This window comes from Idiotropiscis lumnitzeri, chromosome 10, assembly GCF_059441095.1.
Source record: "Idiotropiscis lumnitzeri isolate Australia: NSW breed Sydney's pygmy pipehorse chromosome 10, RoL_Ilum_1.0, whole genome shotgun sequence".
NCBI lineage: Eukaryota > Metazoa > Chordata > Actinopteri > Syngnathiformes > Syngnathidae > Idiotropiscis > Idiotropiscis lumnitzeri.
The window spans coordinates 8,275,227-8,296,072 of record NC_142400.1 but is presented as its reverse complement, the minus strand read 5'-3'; the positions used below and the strand labels follow the sequence as shown (position 1 = coordinate 8,296,072).

The following is a 20,846-nucleotide window of genomic DNA, read 5'->3' as shown; positions in this document are numbered from 1 at the left end:
TGAATGTAGTAGCAGCGTCGTCTGTCTGCTGCTGCACATCACTTTAAAGGCCACAAAGTAGTCGTAACTCAAATTTTACTCGGACCAAAATCTAATCTTTTAAGAGTAAAATGTGTGCTTGAAATACATTTGAATATGGTTACACCCATCCTCCTTGTGTTTCCAACACAGCAAGTCCATGACTAACGTCAAGTCAAACAGAAACATGTGCTTCGGACATCAAGGTCAAGAATCCAAAGCGGCTGACGACGCGGCGGTGACAAACGTGTCATCACAAGCCATCATCAAGCATGAAATAGCAGCATTAGCCCCGTTAGCCAGGAAATTGCCTCTCGGCCTTTTTGGCCAAGAGTGTCGACGTTACAGCCCATATAAATGGAAATGCATTCACGGCTTATTTGGAGGCTCACTTTTATATTTACAACAACATCTCCTGAGTGGAGTCCCGTGATAAATACAGTGACTTGTTTATTGGCAATAACGCCGGAGGGTCCATTAATAAAGCGAGTCTATTGGCTAGCCGAGGCTTATCAGGTCGGGACTGGCCCGTGGATAAAAGACCCCTCGGCTCAATACTTTAGCAGCTTACTCGCATTACAAGTGCCTTTTACACTGCAAGGTCACCTCAGGGCCTCGAACAATCCGCATTTCAAACATCGTGTGTGTCCTACTTAGAAATTGTAAATGCCACATCTGATTAACCACACATTAATTACACCAAGGTTTCCAAAATTTATTTTGTCGCCACAGTCGAATGAAAATAGTACAAGAAGAATAGGCTCAGATTGCAGTTGTCTCTTCACAGAAGAAGCTACTTTTTTTCACTAAAATGTGAACGCGGTGGGAACATTAAACACACACATGCGTACGTACACGAAACGAAACAACACGATTAAGCTGTACATTATGTTCTATAATCACACAAGTGTCAAACAAAAAATTACAGAAAACAAAAGATGCATTAATGGGACATTAAACAATAAAATTGATAAATGCCAACAATGTAGTTCATTAAAAAAATTAAAGCCGAATGCAATCAAAGATTCAGAATATACATATTTTTTCAATAAATGTGTAGATTTTAACTGCAGTTTTTTTATTCATTATTATTTTATACTCATAACTTAAAAAAAATGACATTTTAAGTAAAAGTACTCCTTAAAAATATGCGCAATTAAAAAAAATGAAAAATTCTAAATCAATTACTTTAATCTGGAAAACTACATTGCGGCACAACACATTTTTACATCAAAATAACGAAAAAAAAAAATGTAAAAGTTATCTACAAGATAAAACACAGATTGTGCGTGAAGAAAATTGATCCTGTAACACATTTAAATAACAAAACTATGATGTTATCAGTAAAATAATACATCAGGCGTATTTTGGCAGGGCTTATTAACCATATCAGCTAAAATGTATCGCGAGTTTGTTTTCAAAAGGGAAAAAAAAAAAAAAGAAAAAGGAGCATGTGTGCATATCATCTGCAGTGGTGCGCTTCAGTGGAGCAAGACCAAACCCGTTGTTGTGTTTACCCACAATTCCCTCTGGCGTGCGTTTGCCCTGTGATCCAAAAAGGCAGCGTGGCGGGATGCCCGATCAATCGGGACAAAGCAGCCCGAGGTCCACCTATTATCATCGTCATCATTATTATCAGTACATCATCATGGAAATCCGGGGGGTGGCCAACCCAGTCCAATTCCAGTACAACCAGTTGGATCCCAGTAGGGGGCGCAGCAACCGTGCCTCATTATTCCCTAATAGCTCCCAGGACGCCTGTTTTTTCTATTCATCAAATCGAGAAAGTTATTGTAAACAAACACATTTAAGTGCAGAAAAGAAAAATGCGGCACTTGGACAAATTGTAACTTGTATAGTTAAGTCAATGAAATGCATTTCTCATCTGTCAATTTAACTCATGAAAAATGCAAAACATCTCGTTTGATACAAAATGCAAGCCCAATACAAAAGAAAATCGTGTCACACTGAAAATTGTCAACAAAACTGTATATGTGACAATTTGATCTAGTTTTCCTTAATTGATATGACAAATATTTACAAAAAAAACAGATTTTATTTTATTTTTTTTTAAATATTCTGTCGTTCCTCCAGATGTCGGCGATGTATCGCAACAGCGCGGCAACCAGTCAGACTTCACTTAATTGGTTTTGAAAATCACTTATTTACAAAAAACAAATGTATTTTGTTTATCTACCTTTGCAATGTCATTTAGCGAAAGGCAGAGTACTGTACACGGCAGCAAATTATCCAATTTCACTTTATCAGTTGAAAATTATTTAATAATAAAAAACATGTGCCGCAGGAAATTATCTCATTTGACTTAATTGGTCTGAAAATTATTTATTCATAATTTTTTTTCTTCTGTTAACGCCTGTGAAAGGCTGTGAGATGATGGTTGTGGGAAACTACTCACTTAGTTGTTCAAAAAATATTTATTCACAACATTTAATTTATTTTTATCCATCTACGCCAGTGTTGTATAGTGACAGGAAATTATGCAATTTTGCTTAATTGGGCCAAAATGTTTTCATTTACAACAAATAATAAATTTTTGTTCTTCTCTGTCAATGATATATTGCAACAGGAAGAATAAAGTGTGCCATGGGAAATTATCCAAATAAACTTAAAAGGGAGTTTGCAGTTTTAAAAACAAGCAAACATTTTTGTTCCGCATATGTACTGTCTGAATGACCCGACAGTGAAAAATTTAAATTAATTTGGAAAAAAAATACATTAGCTGCCTCTCTAGCCCCAATTTATATTTATGTGTCGTGCATGCAGCCTCACACGGACACTTTTGGATTTTGAACTGAGTGTACATTCGAAAAAAGAATACAACAACAAACCGGAAACATTTCATGTTTTGCAACATTCCATCATGAATAAGTCAGGTTAGCAATCGAGCAGCTGTGGCTAAGATCGGCTTGTTTAGCATGCACAGTCGAGCAATGCATGTCTTGGTCTTGTCTGTGCTGGGTGTAGCTTTGGTCAGATACTCGAGGGGGTGGAGTGAAGTGAGGCTACGTTCAAATCATGCTAGCAGGTAGAAAACTGCAAACACCCCCTTTAACTGGACCAAAAATTATTTATTCACTACAAACAACACATTTTTGTTCACCTATCTATGCCAGCGACATATACTGACTGCCAGTGTACCAGTGTGTGTGGCAGGAAATTCTACGATTTCATTGACGTCTGAAAATAATTGAAATGATGCATTTTTGTTTATCTATCCATGCCTGTACAATCTTATAACAGGCAAAACAATGAAACGATCTTCCACTAGCCTATGTATCAACTTTTCACAACATTTTTGATTAGTGGTCTGTCCCTGAACTCAGCATTAGAGTGTGCAGGTGTACCTAATAAAGTGGCCTGAAGGTGATTTGATGAGTAGGCTTGGGGGGGGGGGGGTACAGTAAGTCCCTGAGTGTATATATGTGTGTGAATGTGTGTGTGGTGCACGGGGATGTTTGTGTGTACGCAATGACAAACACGTCTTCTCCATGGCCATGCGAGGGGTCACCGGCTGTGACGGCGTGTCCCAATCTCACTGGGAGCAGGTGCGAGGAGGTCAAGTGGTGAGCAGGACGGCAAGGAGGAAGAGGAGAAGGGAGAGGAGGCGAAGCGAAGGCGCCCTCGACGGACAACCTCGACTCAGAGGTGACGTCGCTGAGAGGGGACACAAACAAAAATGTCACTTGAGATTTGAGAGGCAAAATCATTACCGAATTCAAATTTCATTTTTTACAGAGGCGTGTCAGTGGAAATTACGGGGAAAAAAAAAAACTAATCTTAGAACAAATCCTCCTTTTTTTTAATGAACGAAACAATTATTACAATTAATTACCAAGTATATCCACGTAATCTCAAAACGATGAAAAGTTTTATTTTGGCGAGAAAATGTAATGTTGCAAGCAGAAACACCAAAGTTGGAAAATGACAAGATTTAATTCTAAAACAATTACGTTGGAATATTAGAGAAAAGACACTGAAAGGAAATTAATGAACACTTGTATTTTTTCAAGCCCATAATAAGAAAGGAGGATTATTTTAAGTTTAAGAGAATACTTGTGTGTTAGGAAAATTAAAAAGTTTGAAAAAATGTGAAAGGTTACACGAGGAAAAATGTCACAAAAAATGTAAATGTTTGAGAATTTTTTCTAATAGTAGAATTGCATTCAATTTGTTATTGGAAAATGACAACTATTGTAATATTTTGACTTATCAAAATAATTACAACTTTTGTTCAAATTTTTTTTTCTTGTCATGCTTCTTGTAAATGTAAAATGCTAATTTGAGTTTTCCCCCCCTTAAAATCCAACTCCTCCCCTCATAAATGTATGCATTTTTTTCTATTTATTTTGTAATTTGACCATTCTTATAAATGTATGAATACATTGTTCCCTTGTAACATTCTGACGTTATTCTCATGAATTAATGCATCCACACCTTTCAATATAATGCTAAAAAATGTATATATTTTTTTAATTATTTATTCGGTCTTCAACTTGATTTTTGCAACTCTACAAGTGCTGAAAACCGGTAAAAAAAATCTCACCTTGAGTTTGTTTGGAGCCCTTGGACGCTGAGAGAGTGGAAACAGAAAGAGAAAGAGAAAAACTTTAGAAAGAAGGTGCTGATTCATCATGTTTTCATGCTTAACGCCCTCCCCCCAAAAAGCAGTGTAGCTGGTAGAAGTAAAAACAGCAAGAAGCAGACAAAAGAGCAATAATAATAATAATAATAATAATAATAATGCCTTTATTAGTCCCACAATGGGGAAATTCGAGATTCGAACCCAGGCCTCCTGGGGAGACTGGGTCCGGAACGCGGCGCCTTAGACCACTCGGCCATCCTGGCAGCCATAATAATGCCTTTATTAGTCCCACAATGGGGAAATTCGAGATTCGAACCCAGGCATCCTGGGGAGACTGGGTCCTGAACGCGGCGCCTTAGACCACTCGGCCGTCCTGGCAGCCACAAATTCGAGATTCGAACCCAGGCCTCCTGGGGAGACTGGGTCCTGAACGCGGCGCCTTAGACCACTCGGCCAAAGGGATACATTTATCTTTTGTTAAAACCTTAAGCAATTCTCAGCAAATTCTCCTAAAGGTCGAGAAAGAAAGGAATGAGAAACAACAGGAAAAGGAGAAATGTTATGGAAATTAGGGAGCGTTACAGTGATGGGGATTATTTCCAGACAGAGAGGATGCAGGAAATGAAAAGGGAAGAAGGAAAAAAAAAAACAGGCGAAAATTCAAAATGACAGAGCGAGACCAAGAAGTGGACAGAGCTTGAAAGCGCAAGCGAGGGTGGAAGAAAAGAAGTTTAGGAAGGTCAGACTGAGAGAAAAGAGGACGGAACCTGGGAAGGAGAGCGGGAGATCGGACGTTAAGAGTCTGGCCGACACTTTGTCAGCGGGGGTGCGCTAAAAGGAAATTATGGAAGCATGCTGTTGGTTGGAAGGAGGATACATTTGAAACACTTTTCGCGTATGCCTGAGAGGACACACGGAGACAGAAGATGCATGCATGCAAAGTGTGCCCGCAAACATGTTAAAATTTGGGATATCAAAGGCCGTGCAACTCAAAGACTTTCCATGTCTGCAAAGCAAGTGTCTACAAATTATGGGATGTAAAGGCTACCACGCCAAGACAGGGACACACTGAAGGATAAGATGTCACGGGTTGTGCTTCAAAAATATAGAATTACAAGAACATACACACACACCCCCACCCCCCCACGCACCCCCCCCCCCCCCACACACACACACACGCACGCAAGTAAAGTTGGTAATATATGTGCAGGGTGGTTTCACACTAATAGAGAAAATTAGTAACAGACACACATAAACTCACATGTAATTTCAAAGGTGGTTTCAGACAAAAGGAGTATAGCAGAGGTCAAAAGTTGTGCAACACAAAAAGAGAAAAAAAACCAACAGCAACGCTCTGCCACACACAGTTGGAAAGTCAAGGGTGCGTCCACACAAATTCAGAAAAACAAGAACACATACATACGCATGTTAAAAATAATGATTATTTATTTTTGTGCGTTTGTGGTCTTGTTTTTCTGTAAACCTTTGACACAACCCATAACAACCCATTGTTTAATAACTGTGTGTGTCCATGTTTTTAAATTTGTGTGGCACCAACCTTAACACTTCCTATGCATGTGCCAAATAAGCACTGTATTATATATATATATATATATATTTTTTTTTTATCTGGAAATTATGCGGTAATTAAAGTTTGACTGTTGGATTTTAGGTGGTTCCATCCCAAACCAGCAAGACAATAATACACATTTGCACAATACTGTCACACAAACAGAAAGATGCGCACATTTTAATTTGGGTGGTACCAAATATATGCAAACACATGAACACATACACACATTTAAATGAGTCATTTCAAGGTTTGTGACACACAAGGGAAAAACAAGAGCACGCACAAGGAATGCACGATCACACACGCACACAAAAAAGGTGGGGCTGTGCCACACAAACATAGAAAGACAAGAACACACCTAGCAAAGTGTGTCTAGAGTGAACATTTTTAGACACAAACAGCGCCACCTGTCCGTGCACTCTGCGACTGAGCTGATGAGGCCAAGTAACATGTTATGTTTCTTCATTAAATGTACGTCTGTATTATGTGCGTGCGTGTGACACCTGCAAGCATCGTCTGTCGCTCAAAATTACTCCCCTGATTGCCGACAACTAACGGCCATCTTGGGGTTAACGAGGCATTAAATAGCATGCTGGGACTTGGCCTGGTGCGCAGTGTGTGTGCGGCTGAGTCTGTGTCTGAGATAAATCATATCCAAAAAAAAAAAAAAAAAAAAACACGACTGAAGTGACTTATTGAAAAGCTCCATTCTTGTACGCCTATAAAATATTTTGGAATGTTTCAGTCTTTGATTATATTTATTGATGTGCAAATAATAAGGAACTAATATTGTTGAAAAAGCTGAATTCATAAATAGGTCATTTTTTATTGAGTAAACAAAAAATGTTCAGTCGAAATGAATGGAAGGATGAAGAAAAGTAATATTTCTACAAATAAACCCACGTACAAAAATTAAAATGTACAGATTATGAAAAACTTGCAACATAGTAGAACCATGTGATTTCTTTGAGCCAATCAGGTTGTGGAAATGGATTAATAAAATATTCCATAAACTTTCCAAAATAAATTACAATAGCGATTCATTTTAATTGATAAAGCAAAATGTTAACAAGGGAAATTGATGAACATCAAAATCAAATATAAATAGTGTTATAATATTGGTATTTTCATATTGATGTGTAAATTGATCCATTTTCTAGACCGCTTGCATAACAGAAATATGTACAATTCAGGAAATTAATGTAAAAAAAAAAGATTGATCATAAAAACATTTACAGAACAATACAAAAAAATATATGTAATTTTAATATAATGATGAAAAAATATTGAGGAATGTAAATAAATATAATGTACTACAATAAATGAGTGAAGTTAAAAGGAATTCTTTTTTGAATAAAAAGTAGTTCAACGAGTGCCTTATAAACTGTGCAGCAATTACAGCGAACCCAACACATCCACTTTACTGTTAATTATAAATTCAGCTTCTCAAAAAACATTTTTCAAACCGCTTTTGCACTTGTGTGACACCACAAGGCGGGCGTTGCAAACCGGTCAGTTCAAATGCCTCGTGTTTACTCGTGTGTGTGCGACACGCATATTGTGACCCAACTTTAATTGTACAAAAAAAAAAAAAAAAAAAGTGCTCGCTCACAATAGCATTGGCGGCGAACCTCACCACAAAATGGCGACGGTGGCGGTGGCGTCTCTGCTTCTTTTTCCGCACTGCAGTCTGGAACGTGCAGCACAATCGTGGCTAAACGTGCGTGTGTGTGTGTGTGTGTGTGGAAAAGCACTCTGCCGCACTGTTCCCCCCATTCCAGCTCAGACTACGCCGCCATTTTACAAACGCGGCAGCTAATGCTAACTGACGATGAAAAAAAAAAAAAAAAATCTTAAGAAATCGACAATTTCAAAAAATTGCTTGGTTTGAGACTTGCATTTGAAGATTCGCGAAGCTGCGCTGGTACATTTGTGTTTCCAGTTCAGAGGGTTCAAAGGTATTCGGGCATGATTGGAGGAGGGTGGTTTTATTTGGTGGGGTGAAAGGAAGGCAGCGATGTAAGACATTCGGGCCCCCCCCACCCAAAAAAAAAAAAAAAAAAGCTGTGCAAAGTGAAAAAGACGAAGCTCACAGCAGGAGGATGACAGGAAAAGAAGGGAGGAGATTGGGAAAGAGAAAAGGAATCAATTAGAGCGAAAGGGAAGTCGCTCCTTAATGGCTTCTCGCAGCAGGACGGCGACGAAACAAAACAGGAGCAGTTTTTGGGGGAGAAGTTGACGGCGAGAAAGTGAGGCGGACGCAGTGCTGATGCAACGCTGGCTCAAGCACCTTCGCTGGCTTCATTCGTACCCTTTCGTGATGTGGTGGTGGTGGGGGTGAAATCTCACTAGAAACTACTGAAAAGCTGCGTTTGCGCCACGAGTGACAATTCCGACACGTCATGCGTGAAAGTGGACGTGAAATAAATTCTGTGAGGCGGACGCCATCAAAATATGCAGATGCACGAAATAAAAGAAATCGGAACGACAGTTAGAGAGCTGCACGAGATAAATGGGATTTACAGAAAATGGACTTTCCGTGGACACACTCGGCCATCGGTCACGTAATCCGTAAAGGTTGAATTCCGGGAACTGGACTCTTCTTGTTTGTTAAAGACGTTTCATTCGTCAGTTGTCATTATCAAGTGCGGACCCTCCATATTTATGTCCCTTAGGGTTGTTCATAATAGGATTGATGCGTGACTGGTGAGTGACCGTCCTGTTCCATTGCCTCGTGGAAAAACAGCTCATTAGTAGCCACTTTTCCCCGCGAAATGAGAATCTTTGAGGGAGCGATGTCAGGACATTTGGTGAGCATAAAATAGTTGATGGTGCAAAACTCCTCTGTTTAGAGGTCGTTTATCCGTCAACAACAACAACAACAGCAACAGCCCCGCAGGACACACCCAGCAACTGCATTGCCGCAGTTACCTTGAAAAGTCAATTAGCAGCTTTAAACGGAACTGAGTTACATACCTCATTTTAAAAATACTCGGAAAAAAAAAAAATTCATTACATTTCCGCAATTTTATTTTGATGACGGCGCATGTGACGTTTCGTATACTGAGCCGTGATTGGTTGTTTCGGTCAACAGCGAGTGGCCAAATTAAATTTTTTTTTAAAGGTGTTAATTGTACATGAAAAATAATAAGGTTATCAAATCAATTAGAGACAATATGGAATTTTTACTGCTGAAACTGTCAAAATCAGTAAAGTATCACTAACCGCATCCCTGACTTTTAATTGGGTTATTTTGCTTATAACAATTGTATGATAAAAACAAATACAATTTCTCATGCTATTGCACGAGAAGGTTTGTTCTAATTAACTGGAACAGCACATCGCCACTGCACTGGAGATTTGGCCCTCCAACTTTAAATCCATATCACTCGTATTTAGTACTCGAGGACGGCGCCGATTAACATCGAAACACACGCACGCACAATGTCATTAAAAGCCTCCTGCATCTCTCCTGTCCACTATGTTGTGCGTTTCTGGGTTAAATTAAGTGCATAAACACACAGGTGTGCACACTGGAGAGAATAGAAACTGCCGAGTGACCTTGGAGCAAAGTGACCGTGGCCGCCCTTCAAACCAGCAAGCGTTTGTGTGTGCGTAAGCGAGAGCGAGCGAGAGAGAGAGAGAGAGAGAGCGATGATTGCCCACAACAGAGCATCCCTGCATGGAATTGTCTGTTAATCATGGGAAAAATTTGGTTCAGGGGAGTTGGAGGACAAGTACTTCTGTTACTGAGGGACACACACAAACAACCGCCACACATACACCAACAAGGAAGGAGCCAGGTGGGAGAATTTAAGATGGGAACATCAGCACAGCACCTAATGAACATCCAAAGACCCTCCAGGTCTCGTTTGTCTTTTACACTTCGTCGCACTCTCGCTCTTTCTTTAGTATCGTAGTCCAGAATATTCCCGCCATCGCCATACAGCACGGCGGCGCAGTGAGGGAAGTGGCTCAGAGAGGGCGGAGTCGGGAGGAACTCCAGCGCGGACGGGCGCGCCCAGATTAGTTTTGCTCGGCTAGCGAAAGATCATAAAAAGAGGCGTGAGGGAGGAGAGGGGACGACAGCGCAGGAGACAGAGGGAAGGGGAGGATTAGTGCCACTTGAGGAACGACAGACGAGCGGAGGAGAGCGGGAGAAAAGGAGATGGGAAGCGGCAAATTTAGTCAGGATTAGTTTTGGTTAAGGGACAGGATAAGAGAGAGAGATGGGAGGGGGAAATAAAAAGACAAGTGGGAGAATCACTTTGAGTTTGTGTGATCTGATGCACACTAAGTGGACATTTCATTAGGTACATTTATAAAACCGATATCAGAATCGTGACTCCGATGTCACAGTGCATTCAGAAAATAATGGGGAATAACGTTCAAATATCAACAAGTTTATGTAGAATTTATTTCATAAATTGAAATTATTGCAAAACTTCAGAATTATAATCAAATTAAAAATGAATTAAAAAAATGAAGCAAAATGGCTGTCAATTTTTTTTGTTTTATTATGACTAACTTTCACTGGCTACGTTTACGTGCACAAAATGTCTTGTTCAAAATTCGGATTAAAATTACGATCTGATTTTGGACACTAAAAATATTGATCCGATTAAAACTTGCATGTTTATGCATCACACTTTTGATCGGAGCAAATTATATTGAAATAGTCGTAGAAGAAGAAAGTCGACGGAAACATTGACACTTTAAACGTTTCTAGTTCTATTTCGACTTTAATTTTCTTTTTCATCAATTTTAAATTTTTTTAAATTGATTTTTTTTACAGTTTTTTTTTATTTATTTTTTACGTCAATTTTAATTTTGTTTTTCTTAAAATATGTTTGTTTTTTTTTTTTTATATTTTGTATTTATTTTCTACTCTCATGCATTTTTTTCCCCATTCGCACTGTGATTTCAAAGTAATACTTCCTCGAGGAACTGCAAGGTATCCTCCACCCAGCAATTTTCAGTTCAGTCTGGTGCCCGCCATAACTTTCATAACAGAAACTGATATGCTCACATCACAGACATGCGCGGTAAAGACGGTTTGTTCCAAAATTTCGGAATAAGTATTTTCATGCACGCCAATCGGATCATCAATTGACATAAACCACCCCTCTTGTTCGGCATAAAAACTTGTTAGGGATGGGCTCGATTGGGTCAGAATATTCCCAATGGGATTTGTACATGAAGTATTTTTATTCCGATCAGGCTTTTCATCCGAATAAATCTGTCCATGTCAAAATAGCTTCTGAAAAGTAAATGAGAAATTAAAATGGAAGCAACTCTCAAGATAAATTACAACAACATAAAAAAAAGCTGAATATTTGAGCTCTTGTATGATAACGAGCCCTGCAGTGAGTGTATTTTGTTCATTCTCGACATGCTCACACGACCTACTGTGATAATGCTAATGAATAAACAGCAGGTTCAGTAATATAACAGAAAAAAAAAACTTTTTTTTGCTAATAAACACCCACGCCAATCAGACTTCCCCTTTATCCTACTTTTTCTATTTCCCCCTCCCTTTAACGATGAGTAATACAGATTTAGTGAACTTTGCCCCCGGTACCCCTGGTCCAGCCCGGGATGAGGAGCCCCCTGCAGATAGCACTGGGATGGGAACTGGGACAGACGTCTCGGATACACACACACACACATACACATCCAAATTAGATCACTAAACGACACGCAATGGGATCCGTGTAAGAATAACACACACACACGCACACACATGAACAAGTGGCACAAGGATTCCCACAGCAAGACCCGGGTGACGGCCGAAGGGGCAACTCAGTGGACTGGAAGACTAACATTACTCCAGGCGGGCTCTGGATTAGATCAAGTCTGGGAATTTCACACTGTGTGATGGAGAGCAGTGGAATGATGGTGACAGCAAATGGAGGAGGGCACATTAAAAGAAAAAAACAATTACTGGCTATATCACAGATTCTTGTAAGTCATTTTTTTTTTTTTTTATCGGTTTTACAATACACAGACAAATGTGAATTTAGAGTTGCAAGGCCTCAGTGTAGTACCGCATTGTGCCACAACATGATTGGCAGCACTAGGAGAAAGGCAAGGCAATTTAGACGACAAAGAGGCAGAGAAGGTCCCCAAGTACCGTATTTTCCGGACTATAAGCCGCTACCTTTTTCTTAGAATTTGAATCATGCGGCTAATGCAACGTTGCGGCTTTTCTGTGGATTTTTCTGTCACCAGTAGGGGCACTCTATAGTTCAGAAAATACAGTAAATAAATCTTGTTTTTTTTTTTTCTCTTGCGTCTGTTCTGTTATAATTAGCAAAGTTGTTGCAGTGTTAAAGGGCACTGTTTTAAGAATCTGTTTATACACCTATATGTGCATTCACAGTACAAAATTGTTCTGTACATGCAGTAAACAACAATTTTTTTTCAACATAGAAAACTGCGGCTTATAGCCCGGAAACTACGGTAGTGTACACTCCAATAATAGGCATTAGCACAGAGCAGAGAGAATACAGACCTGTGAGTGTTGTTGTAAAATTTTTTTTTTGTTTGTTCATTAGCATTAAGCTAGCCAGACTTTCCCAAGACAAAGCTTGTTTTAAATATACAACATTCAAATATTGCTTTGTGTGCCAGCATCAAGCGACTGGACTTTCATTAATCATGGTTTGGTTAAATACACAACGTAATTGTCTTGGAGACATTTTTAAACAAAGTTGGAATAGCAATAGACAGCTTGACATTTTTTGCTTGCAACTCAAGACAATCGTCCGAAAACTCTCCTCGGCTCATTTGTAAGTCGAGGAATCACTGAATTCAATTGATCAAAAAAAAAAAAAAAGGGCATGTGGAAATAAAACAGTCAAACTGGTAATGAGGAAATGAGGGCAACAGTTGCATGAAAAAGAGCCCCGATAGTAGAAATATGAAAGGCAGAGGTGGTGGTAAAGGAGGGGAGGGGAGCGAAAGAACGATGAAAGGCGGTCGCTGATGAAAAGAGGCGCGCACTCACCGGTCTCGCAGCACACGGTGACGCGCAGCTTCATACACGGCAGCGGCGGGCCTTCATCTGCAGGAAGAGCTGAGCCACAACAAGGAAGGAGAGAGAGAGTGAGAGAAGGACTTCAGTGCAAGGCGCTAATGAAAATTCCCCCCGGTCATTGAACGCATCACACCAGTGAGTGGGACAATCCTCGTTTTTCGTATCGCAACTACCAACCAGCTGTACTTGATTTTCGCCACACAAAAATCAAGCGTTATTTAGCTAGCAATTATGTTTTTGGCAGCCAAGTACAAACGGATTCAAATCCATCACGAGAATGGTTTTCCCAAGAGTTCACGTTTGTCGCCACAAGTGAAGCATAAAAGAAGAAGAAAAAAAATCTTTGGCATCCCTCGTATGACACAAACACGCGTGCAAACTGAATAATTCACAAAAGGAATAGGCAGCCGAGCAGTCTGTGCGAGCAACCGTCTATTTTTGTATCAGTATGATATTAAATGACAGGCTACGGCGTAGAATAACAGTGAGTGTATTCTCGCCAAACAGACACTTCAGTCGGTGCACCTGCACTCTACCAATACAGGCGATGAATCAAATGTCCTGCCTTAAAAAAAGATGACGTTCACCACAGATTGACACGATGAGAGAAGTATTCATTTCACAATATATTTACTGTTTGTAGTAGTGTACAACTGATTCTAGATATGATGGGCAGGGCAGGTGTACCAAATGCAGTGGCCAGTAAGTGAATGTGTATTATTAGAATTCAAGGACTAAAAGGTGTTTTAAAAAAAGAAGTGAGAATTAACAACAAAGGGTGTCCTGGCTGGTCCAGCCAATATGTCAAAGTAATAATTAAAATGCTTCAACTTTTCTTGGGCCACTTGATGGTCAATAACAAGTACAAATCAGTTTGAATGTGATTTCTAAATACGCCAGTGAAATTATCATATTGCTTTTATTGTGAAGGTCTTTCTTTAGACAGGATGTTAAGTTGATGTTTCCCCAACTTTTCCAAGTGTTGCCGTGCCGACGGAGGCTTATTTCTCCTGAGTTGTTGATAACATATTGTGGAATAAGCACTCGTAAAACAGCTCTTTTCCTCAATGGACACAAAATCAAGAGTCAAAAAAGCAATGGTGATGTTAAATGTACATTTCTCCACTTCATTTTTGAATGCAAAGATATAAAAATGTATTTTTTGTTAATTAGTTTTGGGTGTCTGAAACGGATTCCCATTATTTCCATTGGAAAATATTGCTTTGGATTTCGTACAATTTGTTTTAGAACGTCTTACCGGGATGGATTAATCATGAAAACTAAGTTTCCACTGAGCTGCTGATTTAAAAGGCGCATGATAAGTAATGTCATTTCATAGAGACGTTCAGTTGGCGTATTAACCACATTAATTCGAAATTCTCTTATCAATTGTGGCCGTGTTATTTTAAGGTGAACGTTACGATGACATCGGAAGAAGCGCTGCGTGATGAGCCCGAGATGGCGTCCCGCGAGCGCCACAGTGTGTGGGAGCAGACGAGCTGAGCCGGGCTCAGACTGAAGCAACTAATGGAATTAGTGTATGTAACACTATTGTTGTCTAATGCCTTTATAGTCTGTCCAGTGGCGCACACTAAACACAAGAGACGCATATTTGGACCAACTTTATCACTCATGTTGACCAAACACAAACACTCGGGGCCCAAAGTGGTCCGACCCGGCGGAGGGGTGGTGGGTTGTAGGGGGGGGGCGAGTTTCCATTGTTGCTTTTCTCTGAAGTGGTCCAACAGGCACAATAGCCTACGAATTGTGTGTGTGTGTGTGAGGGGGGGGGTGTACATAATATACATGAATGCAGAGCTGCGCTTTCATACTCCAACAAAGCTCCATTGTCAGACCAACTACACTGGTAATTTATGTAAAGATGCTTTCTCGTTCTCCTTTCATCACTTGCTTTTGTTTGCTCTCCCTCCATTTTAATTTTTTTATTTCACATTAACTGTCACACAAGTGCTACATGAAATCAACTCCTAATTTCATGTAAAATGTTAAAAGACAATAGTAGTTTTTGATCCTAAGTGACAAGCATACAACCGTGAACGTAGCAGTTTGACCCAAAGCACCCCCACCCCCCCAACGATTTTTGGCTTTTGCAATTGAACATTCACCTAATTGTAAGTTTTTCTGTAAAGGTTTTAGCTGAAAAACGCACCTATTAGCATATTTTTCGGCTCCCTCTAAGGCGCCATGTTGGCAGAGGAGTCGCTATCATTAGCCGGCCAGCTTGTGAGCCAGCAGCAACGAGGAGCCTTGTGGCGGGAGGGGGGTGATGCCAAAGAAAGCAGAGTTGGAACCTTCAAGATCATGCAGAGAAAGGTCTGGATCGTTATTGTCAAGTGGTGCAAGTTTACAAAATAATTTTTCAATGCACCACGACCTTTGTTGATTGTTAGCTGGACCATTTGAATTGCCACGCAGCAGAGCAAAAACAAACATGGCAAAAACGCCAACTTCCAGAAAACTCAAGTTCCGGGGGCCAAATCTGGCCCTCGGCATCAATACTACGCCGATTTTCGTTCTTTGGATGCTGTCCTCGTCTCTATTCCCCGTGAATATATATAAACACATAGTTCCCTGATGTTTTAAACTGATCTTTTATTGTCTGTCAGATATTTTAGAAAAAGGCCGATAAAAAATTCTGAATAATGGCGCCAATAATCGTGGCTGATAGGAAAGTAGTAATTAGCATTCTTATGCGTTACATAGGAGACATGCACCTTCAGTGCAACAAATCCAATGACGTTGCATCAAAATAAAAAATCATTGCACACAACGCTGGAAAATATTTGGCTCCAGCTGCAAGTCAAGCCAAAGGAAATGGTAATAAAATACAAACAGTAACGGTGGTTTGATGTTGGCTAAAATGAGGCGCTAACGTCACACCAAAAATGTTGGTCCAACTTCAATGTTTGGGGCATTAGAATTTCAAGTTCGACACCAACCCAATCTCGCCTTCAGTCTGCCTGTATTGATCTTCAAATTGTTCCTCAGACACTTGGCGGGCCCTCAGTCTCTCACTGTGTGTTACAGTGTGTCACTGTTGCACACCGTGTATTCTCTTCACTCCTTTTATTCCCTGCCTTGTCTCGTGTCCACCCACTTCTCTTGCTCGCACTGACAAGTTGCCTTAAAAAGGAAAGGAACAAAAAAAAAAAAAAGGTTTGACAGCCAGCAAGATGTCCTCTAGCTGCTATTCATTTCTGTTGAGGCACGTTGGAGAAACACAGGTGGATAGAATACCGTGAGAAGAATTGATATGACCCTTAATGAGGTTGTTGGAATCTAATTTACTTTTTGCAACATTTTTTTTGCATTAGCTTTTTTTTTTCTGTGCATAAAGGTAAGATTATGCTTTTTTTTTTTTAGATTATCGGTAGTTAAGAAAACTGAATCATAATGTGTTTTTGCATTTGGATAGAATGTTGGTTTTTAAATTTTAAATGGGATTAATCAATTAAACAACAAAATTACCAACAGATTGATCGATAAAATAATCGATAGTGAGCAACTCTAAAATTGAACAATGTATCGGCAATCCATGAGATCTGCAATCTGTTGAAGGATCAGTATCGGAATTGGCAAAAGCCTGATCGGAACATGAGACATGGGGTTTTCTCCTGCTCAGTTCAATATTGACATTGTGGATAATGAAATCAAGTGTAGAACAGAATGCAGACCACAAGTAAGCTTGAGTTTGTCTGAAAGTAGAGTCCAAGTTAAATCACTTCGTTTTTCAGCGGTTCACTCATTTTTAAACTTAAGTATCTTGGTCCTACCTGTTACTCCAAAAAAAAATCCCTGTCTAGCTATTAAATGGTATTATTCGGGACAATTTTTGACTTGATTACAGTAAACCCAGCATATTTGCTGTTTAACATTTGCATTTTTTTTTTTTTTTTTAGGGGAACCTATCCCAAATCGCCACTGTTTAAAGACTATATCCCCGTGAGTTTTGTTGTATTGTTTGTCTACATGCGTTGCTGCACCGTTTGTGTTCAAATCTCCATTTTCTAAAGAGTTATAACTACAGTAGCATCAATGCTAGATCTGTTAGCAACACTTTGGCGTTTTCCATTATGGGTTACAGTTACAAAACAGAATGTGTAGCATCAGCCTCTTTATTTAGGTTTTGTTTTACAGTAGACTTCAAGTGGGAACGGTAAAAGCCAGATTGAAGCAAACGCATAACTGAAATTATTGCTCGTAAAAAGGCAAAATAAATAAACGAGCCAAGCAACTAGCAAGTCGAGTCACCACCATCATTCATATTAATTTACACAATTCCCTCACATCATTTTAATCGAAAATAAAATGTAAAATATAACTTCAATGGAGTTTTTATAGTTCCTCAAGTAAAAAAAAACAAAACATAATAGGCTGCTAAAAGCGTTACAGGTTATCCAAGCATGGCATATTTTCTTGAATGGATCAGCAAGACTCAAAGTGTTTCGAAACAATGGCAAGCCTTCATGTCGCTTGGATCGGTGCCCATGCACACACACACACACACACACACACACACATGCATCGTACTCACAGCTATAATAGTAGTGGCGCCCTGGCAGAAACTCAAATCCCAGCGAGAAAGGGGTGAATCTTTGGATCTTCTCTGAGAAGCGCACCGAGCCGAACGGAGCGAAGGGGGTGTTGCATTCCCAACGCTTGATGGCTGCTGTCGTCTCCACGCAGCCTTGGAAGGCGGCCTCCTCCGTCAGGTAGAGGGCCAGCGTTTCCGGCTGCATGGGCCCCAACATCTGCTTGCCGGGGTAGTGAGGGCAGTAGAAGTCCAAGTAGTCGTTTAGGTTCACCTGAATGGACAGTTCGCCTGCTGTCAACCTGGAAAAAAAAAAATGACAAAAGCGGGATTATTTATAACACTGATGGATCATTAAGAACATAATGTGGACTCGTTTAATTCAAGTTCAAGCACAACCGAGGCAAAATGACAAAACCGGACTTAATGTGTTTATGACTCAACCTATTCTCACGTAACATTTGAAATCAACAGGGTTCTTGTTATAACAAGACAGTTAATGCCTTACTTTTCAAGATCATGTTGCGTGGCCAGCAGAGTGCACACCCATCTGGATGTTACCTTTCAAATTTTATGGATTGGGCTCCAACGCAATTTAAAATCAATAGGGCTCTTGCTTTGGCACAGACCCATTATGCCGAAAAGTCTGATGGGAGACCAGTTGGAAATTGTGAGCGGTCAAGCGCTGGAAAGAAACGTGTAGCAATTTGAATTGCAGCCGGGACTCTCGCCTCGCTCTTGTGCCGCATATCACTTAAAATCAATAGGGATTTTTGGCTTTGGCAGAAAGGAATGATCCCTCAAGTCTGCAAAAGGTCGGTTAAGAATTGGCACAATGGACTGTAGCTTTGCTGAGACACTTACACAGTGTAATAGGAGACTGAATGGAAAGAGAAAGCAATTAAGCAGATAAAGGGTATTCAGGGAATCCTAAATGCTTCGTGGAATGGAATGTTGGTACCTCCAACTCAGGGAAGGATTTTTTTTTTTTTTTGCATGTGTGTGTGTTGGAAAGGCAATATTTTAGAAATATCAAAGTGCGAAGGAAGTGACGCTAAAACACACATCAATGCTAATTATCACCACTGAGAGGAGTTCAAGTACGAAAAAAAAAAAAAAAAAAAGTCAGGATCGGATGCTTCCACCTGTACAGTGCAGATAAGCACAGACGGGAGTGTACATGCAGACATGATCGGCATGCACGAGCACACCTTCCGTCGAGGTTGACTGGCTTTCGGCACAATAACAACCCGTGGACAAGACGGCATCATTAGAACAGAAGAGGTGCATAATGTAGAGCGCCGATTCCTGGCTTCCTGTCAGCTACAGTATATTAAAGAGTTACCGGTACCCGTGTATAATCCAATAAGGGCCGGGACTGAAAAGAAGCCGATGGAAGTCGGTGAGGAATAATAAAGGCTGAGTGCGAAAAAACAGAAACAGGAAAAGAAAAGAAATGGAAAAAGCCATGGTGAGAGTCAATAAGAGGGATGAGGCAATGTACTTGACACTTAAAGACGGGAATGGTGGAGCTTAGAGTTCATCATAATAATAATGCACTGAGCTGTCCCCCTCAAAAAAAAAGAAAAAAAAAAGAAAAACGCCCAAAAGGTGCCAAAGTTGATGGTAAAACAAGCATTAACTTAGTTTGTGGAACCTCACTCCATTCACGGAATATAATGTGAAAATTAAAATAAAATCCTTATTTTCCATGAGAGTGACAAAATTCATCATTATTTTATAACCTGAACGATACATTACGAGGGAGCTTAGATGAGCATGCGTCGGCCTTTACCCAACCTGCGGAACCTCACTCCAATCACTTAAAATGATTGCATTCCTGCAAAAACTGCTCAACATTTTTGTCCATCAGTAACCAGGAAAACACATAAAAAACCGTCCCTCATCGAATCGAGTGAATTTCCAAAGTTTGAGTCAACAGTTATGCATGAGCATGCCCATCTATATTCCCTTGTTATGAGTCTACCTGCTTGCAAAAAAAAAAAAAAAAAAGTCACATGGAATTGAAGGGTACCACCATTTTAACTTTGGTACCTTTGCGAATGAAATATTTTTTTTTGGCCACTGGGTATTGCTTCACCTCTACCCCAACCCTATCTCCTGCAACTGCAGTTTTATCTTCGCTCAGAGAGCCACCATTCAGCACCTTTCCTGTCCTTTCGTGTCAAACACACAACCTCATCCTTCACAATGACGCAAACCGTCACCTTCTCTTCTCTGGACCCGCACCGCACCGATACATTTCTGTCCATATTGTGTGTCTGTACTTGTACTGATAAAAATGCACCGATACTACAACACCGATACCACTTAAAGTTACACATGGATAGGAAGCTTTTTAGCCGAGTACAATCGCAGCGAAGTTGAGGTGGCGGTTTTTCAAAACCTGCATCCGGAATAAATTGTGCCCTCTGATGAAAAGCAGTGTCAGTAAATCGACTTATTTGCATATGATTATCAACAAAACCACCTATCCATCTATTTTCTATACCATTTGTGGATCAAGGAATTCTGGATTGACCCTGGATATATTCACGTGTCAATCTCAGTGCAAACAGAGATAGACAACTATTCAACCTCACATTCACACCTCAGGGCAATTTAGAGTCTGGACTTTACTTTTGAGGTAAACATGTTCACCACATGCAAAAAAAAAAAAAAAAAAAAAAAAAAAGCCAATATGAATGCAAGTACCTCTAATTAGGAAGGCAAAATACAAGTGAGCACGAACCAACAGGTAAAAAAAAAGAAAAAAAGAAAGTTAAGCATTTTAATTAGTGACCCCAGAGAGTCTACAAGTGCAGACCATCAGACAGAAGGCAGAACAGCCAAGTGGAAGACTTTAATTAGTCTTCTCTTTGCATGGAGGACACGAGGGTGGAAAAAAATAAAATAATAAAACAGAGACGGTCCGGATGCGGCTGATGAAGGGTCAGGTCTGTCAGTGGGAGCCTTTATAGAGGGGTGACAGAGCGGAGGAGAGAGGGGAAGTCAGCGTGTGGAACGGAGGGAGGAGGAGGAGGAGGAGGAGGTGGACGAC

The 20,846-nt window shown here is 40.1% G+C and overlaps 1 protein-coding gene across 3 annotated transcripts in view; it reads right to left on the bottom strand.

Annotated features, from left to right (window-relative positions):
• Positions 1 to 712: 712 nt before the first annotated feature.
• efna4 (ephrin A4) overlaps positions 713 to 20,846 on the bottom strand; it is a 42,346-nt gene continuing 22,212 nt past the window's right edge. The window contains exons 2-5 of one of the 3 annotated variants that reach the window (XM_088307844.1): positions 17,789 to 18,087; positions 13,204 to 13,272; positions 4,583 to 4,609; positions 713 to 3,693 (exon numbers count right to left, since the gene is read on the bottom strand). In XM_088307844.1, coding sequence (XP_088163970.1) covers positions 3,596 to 3,693; positions 4,583 to 4,609; positions 13,204 to 13,272; positions 17,789 to 18,087 — 493 coding nt within the window. In that variant the 3' untranslated portion in view covers positions 713 to 3,595. The remainder of the gene's footprint in view (positions 3,694 to 4,582; positions 4,610 to 13,203; positions 13,273 to 17,788; positions 18,088 to 20,846) is intronic. The other 2 variants (XM_088307845.1, XM_088307846.1) reach the window with 2 other exon arrangements.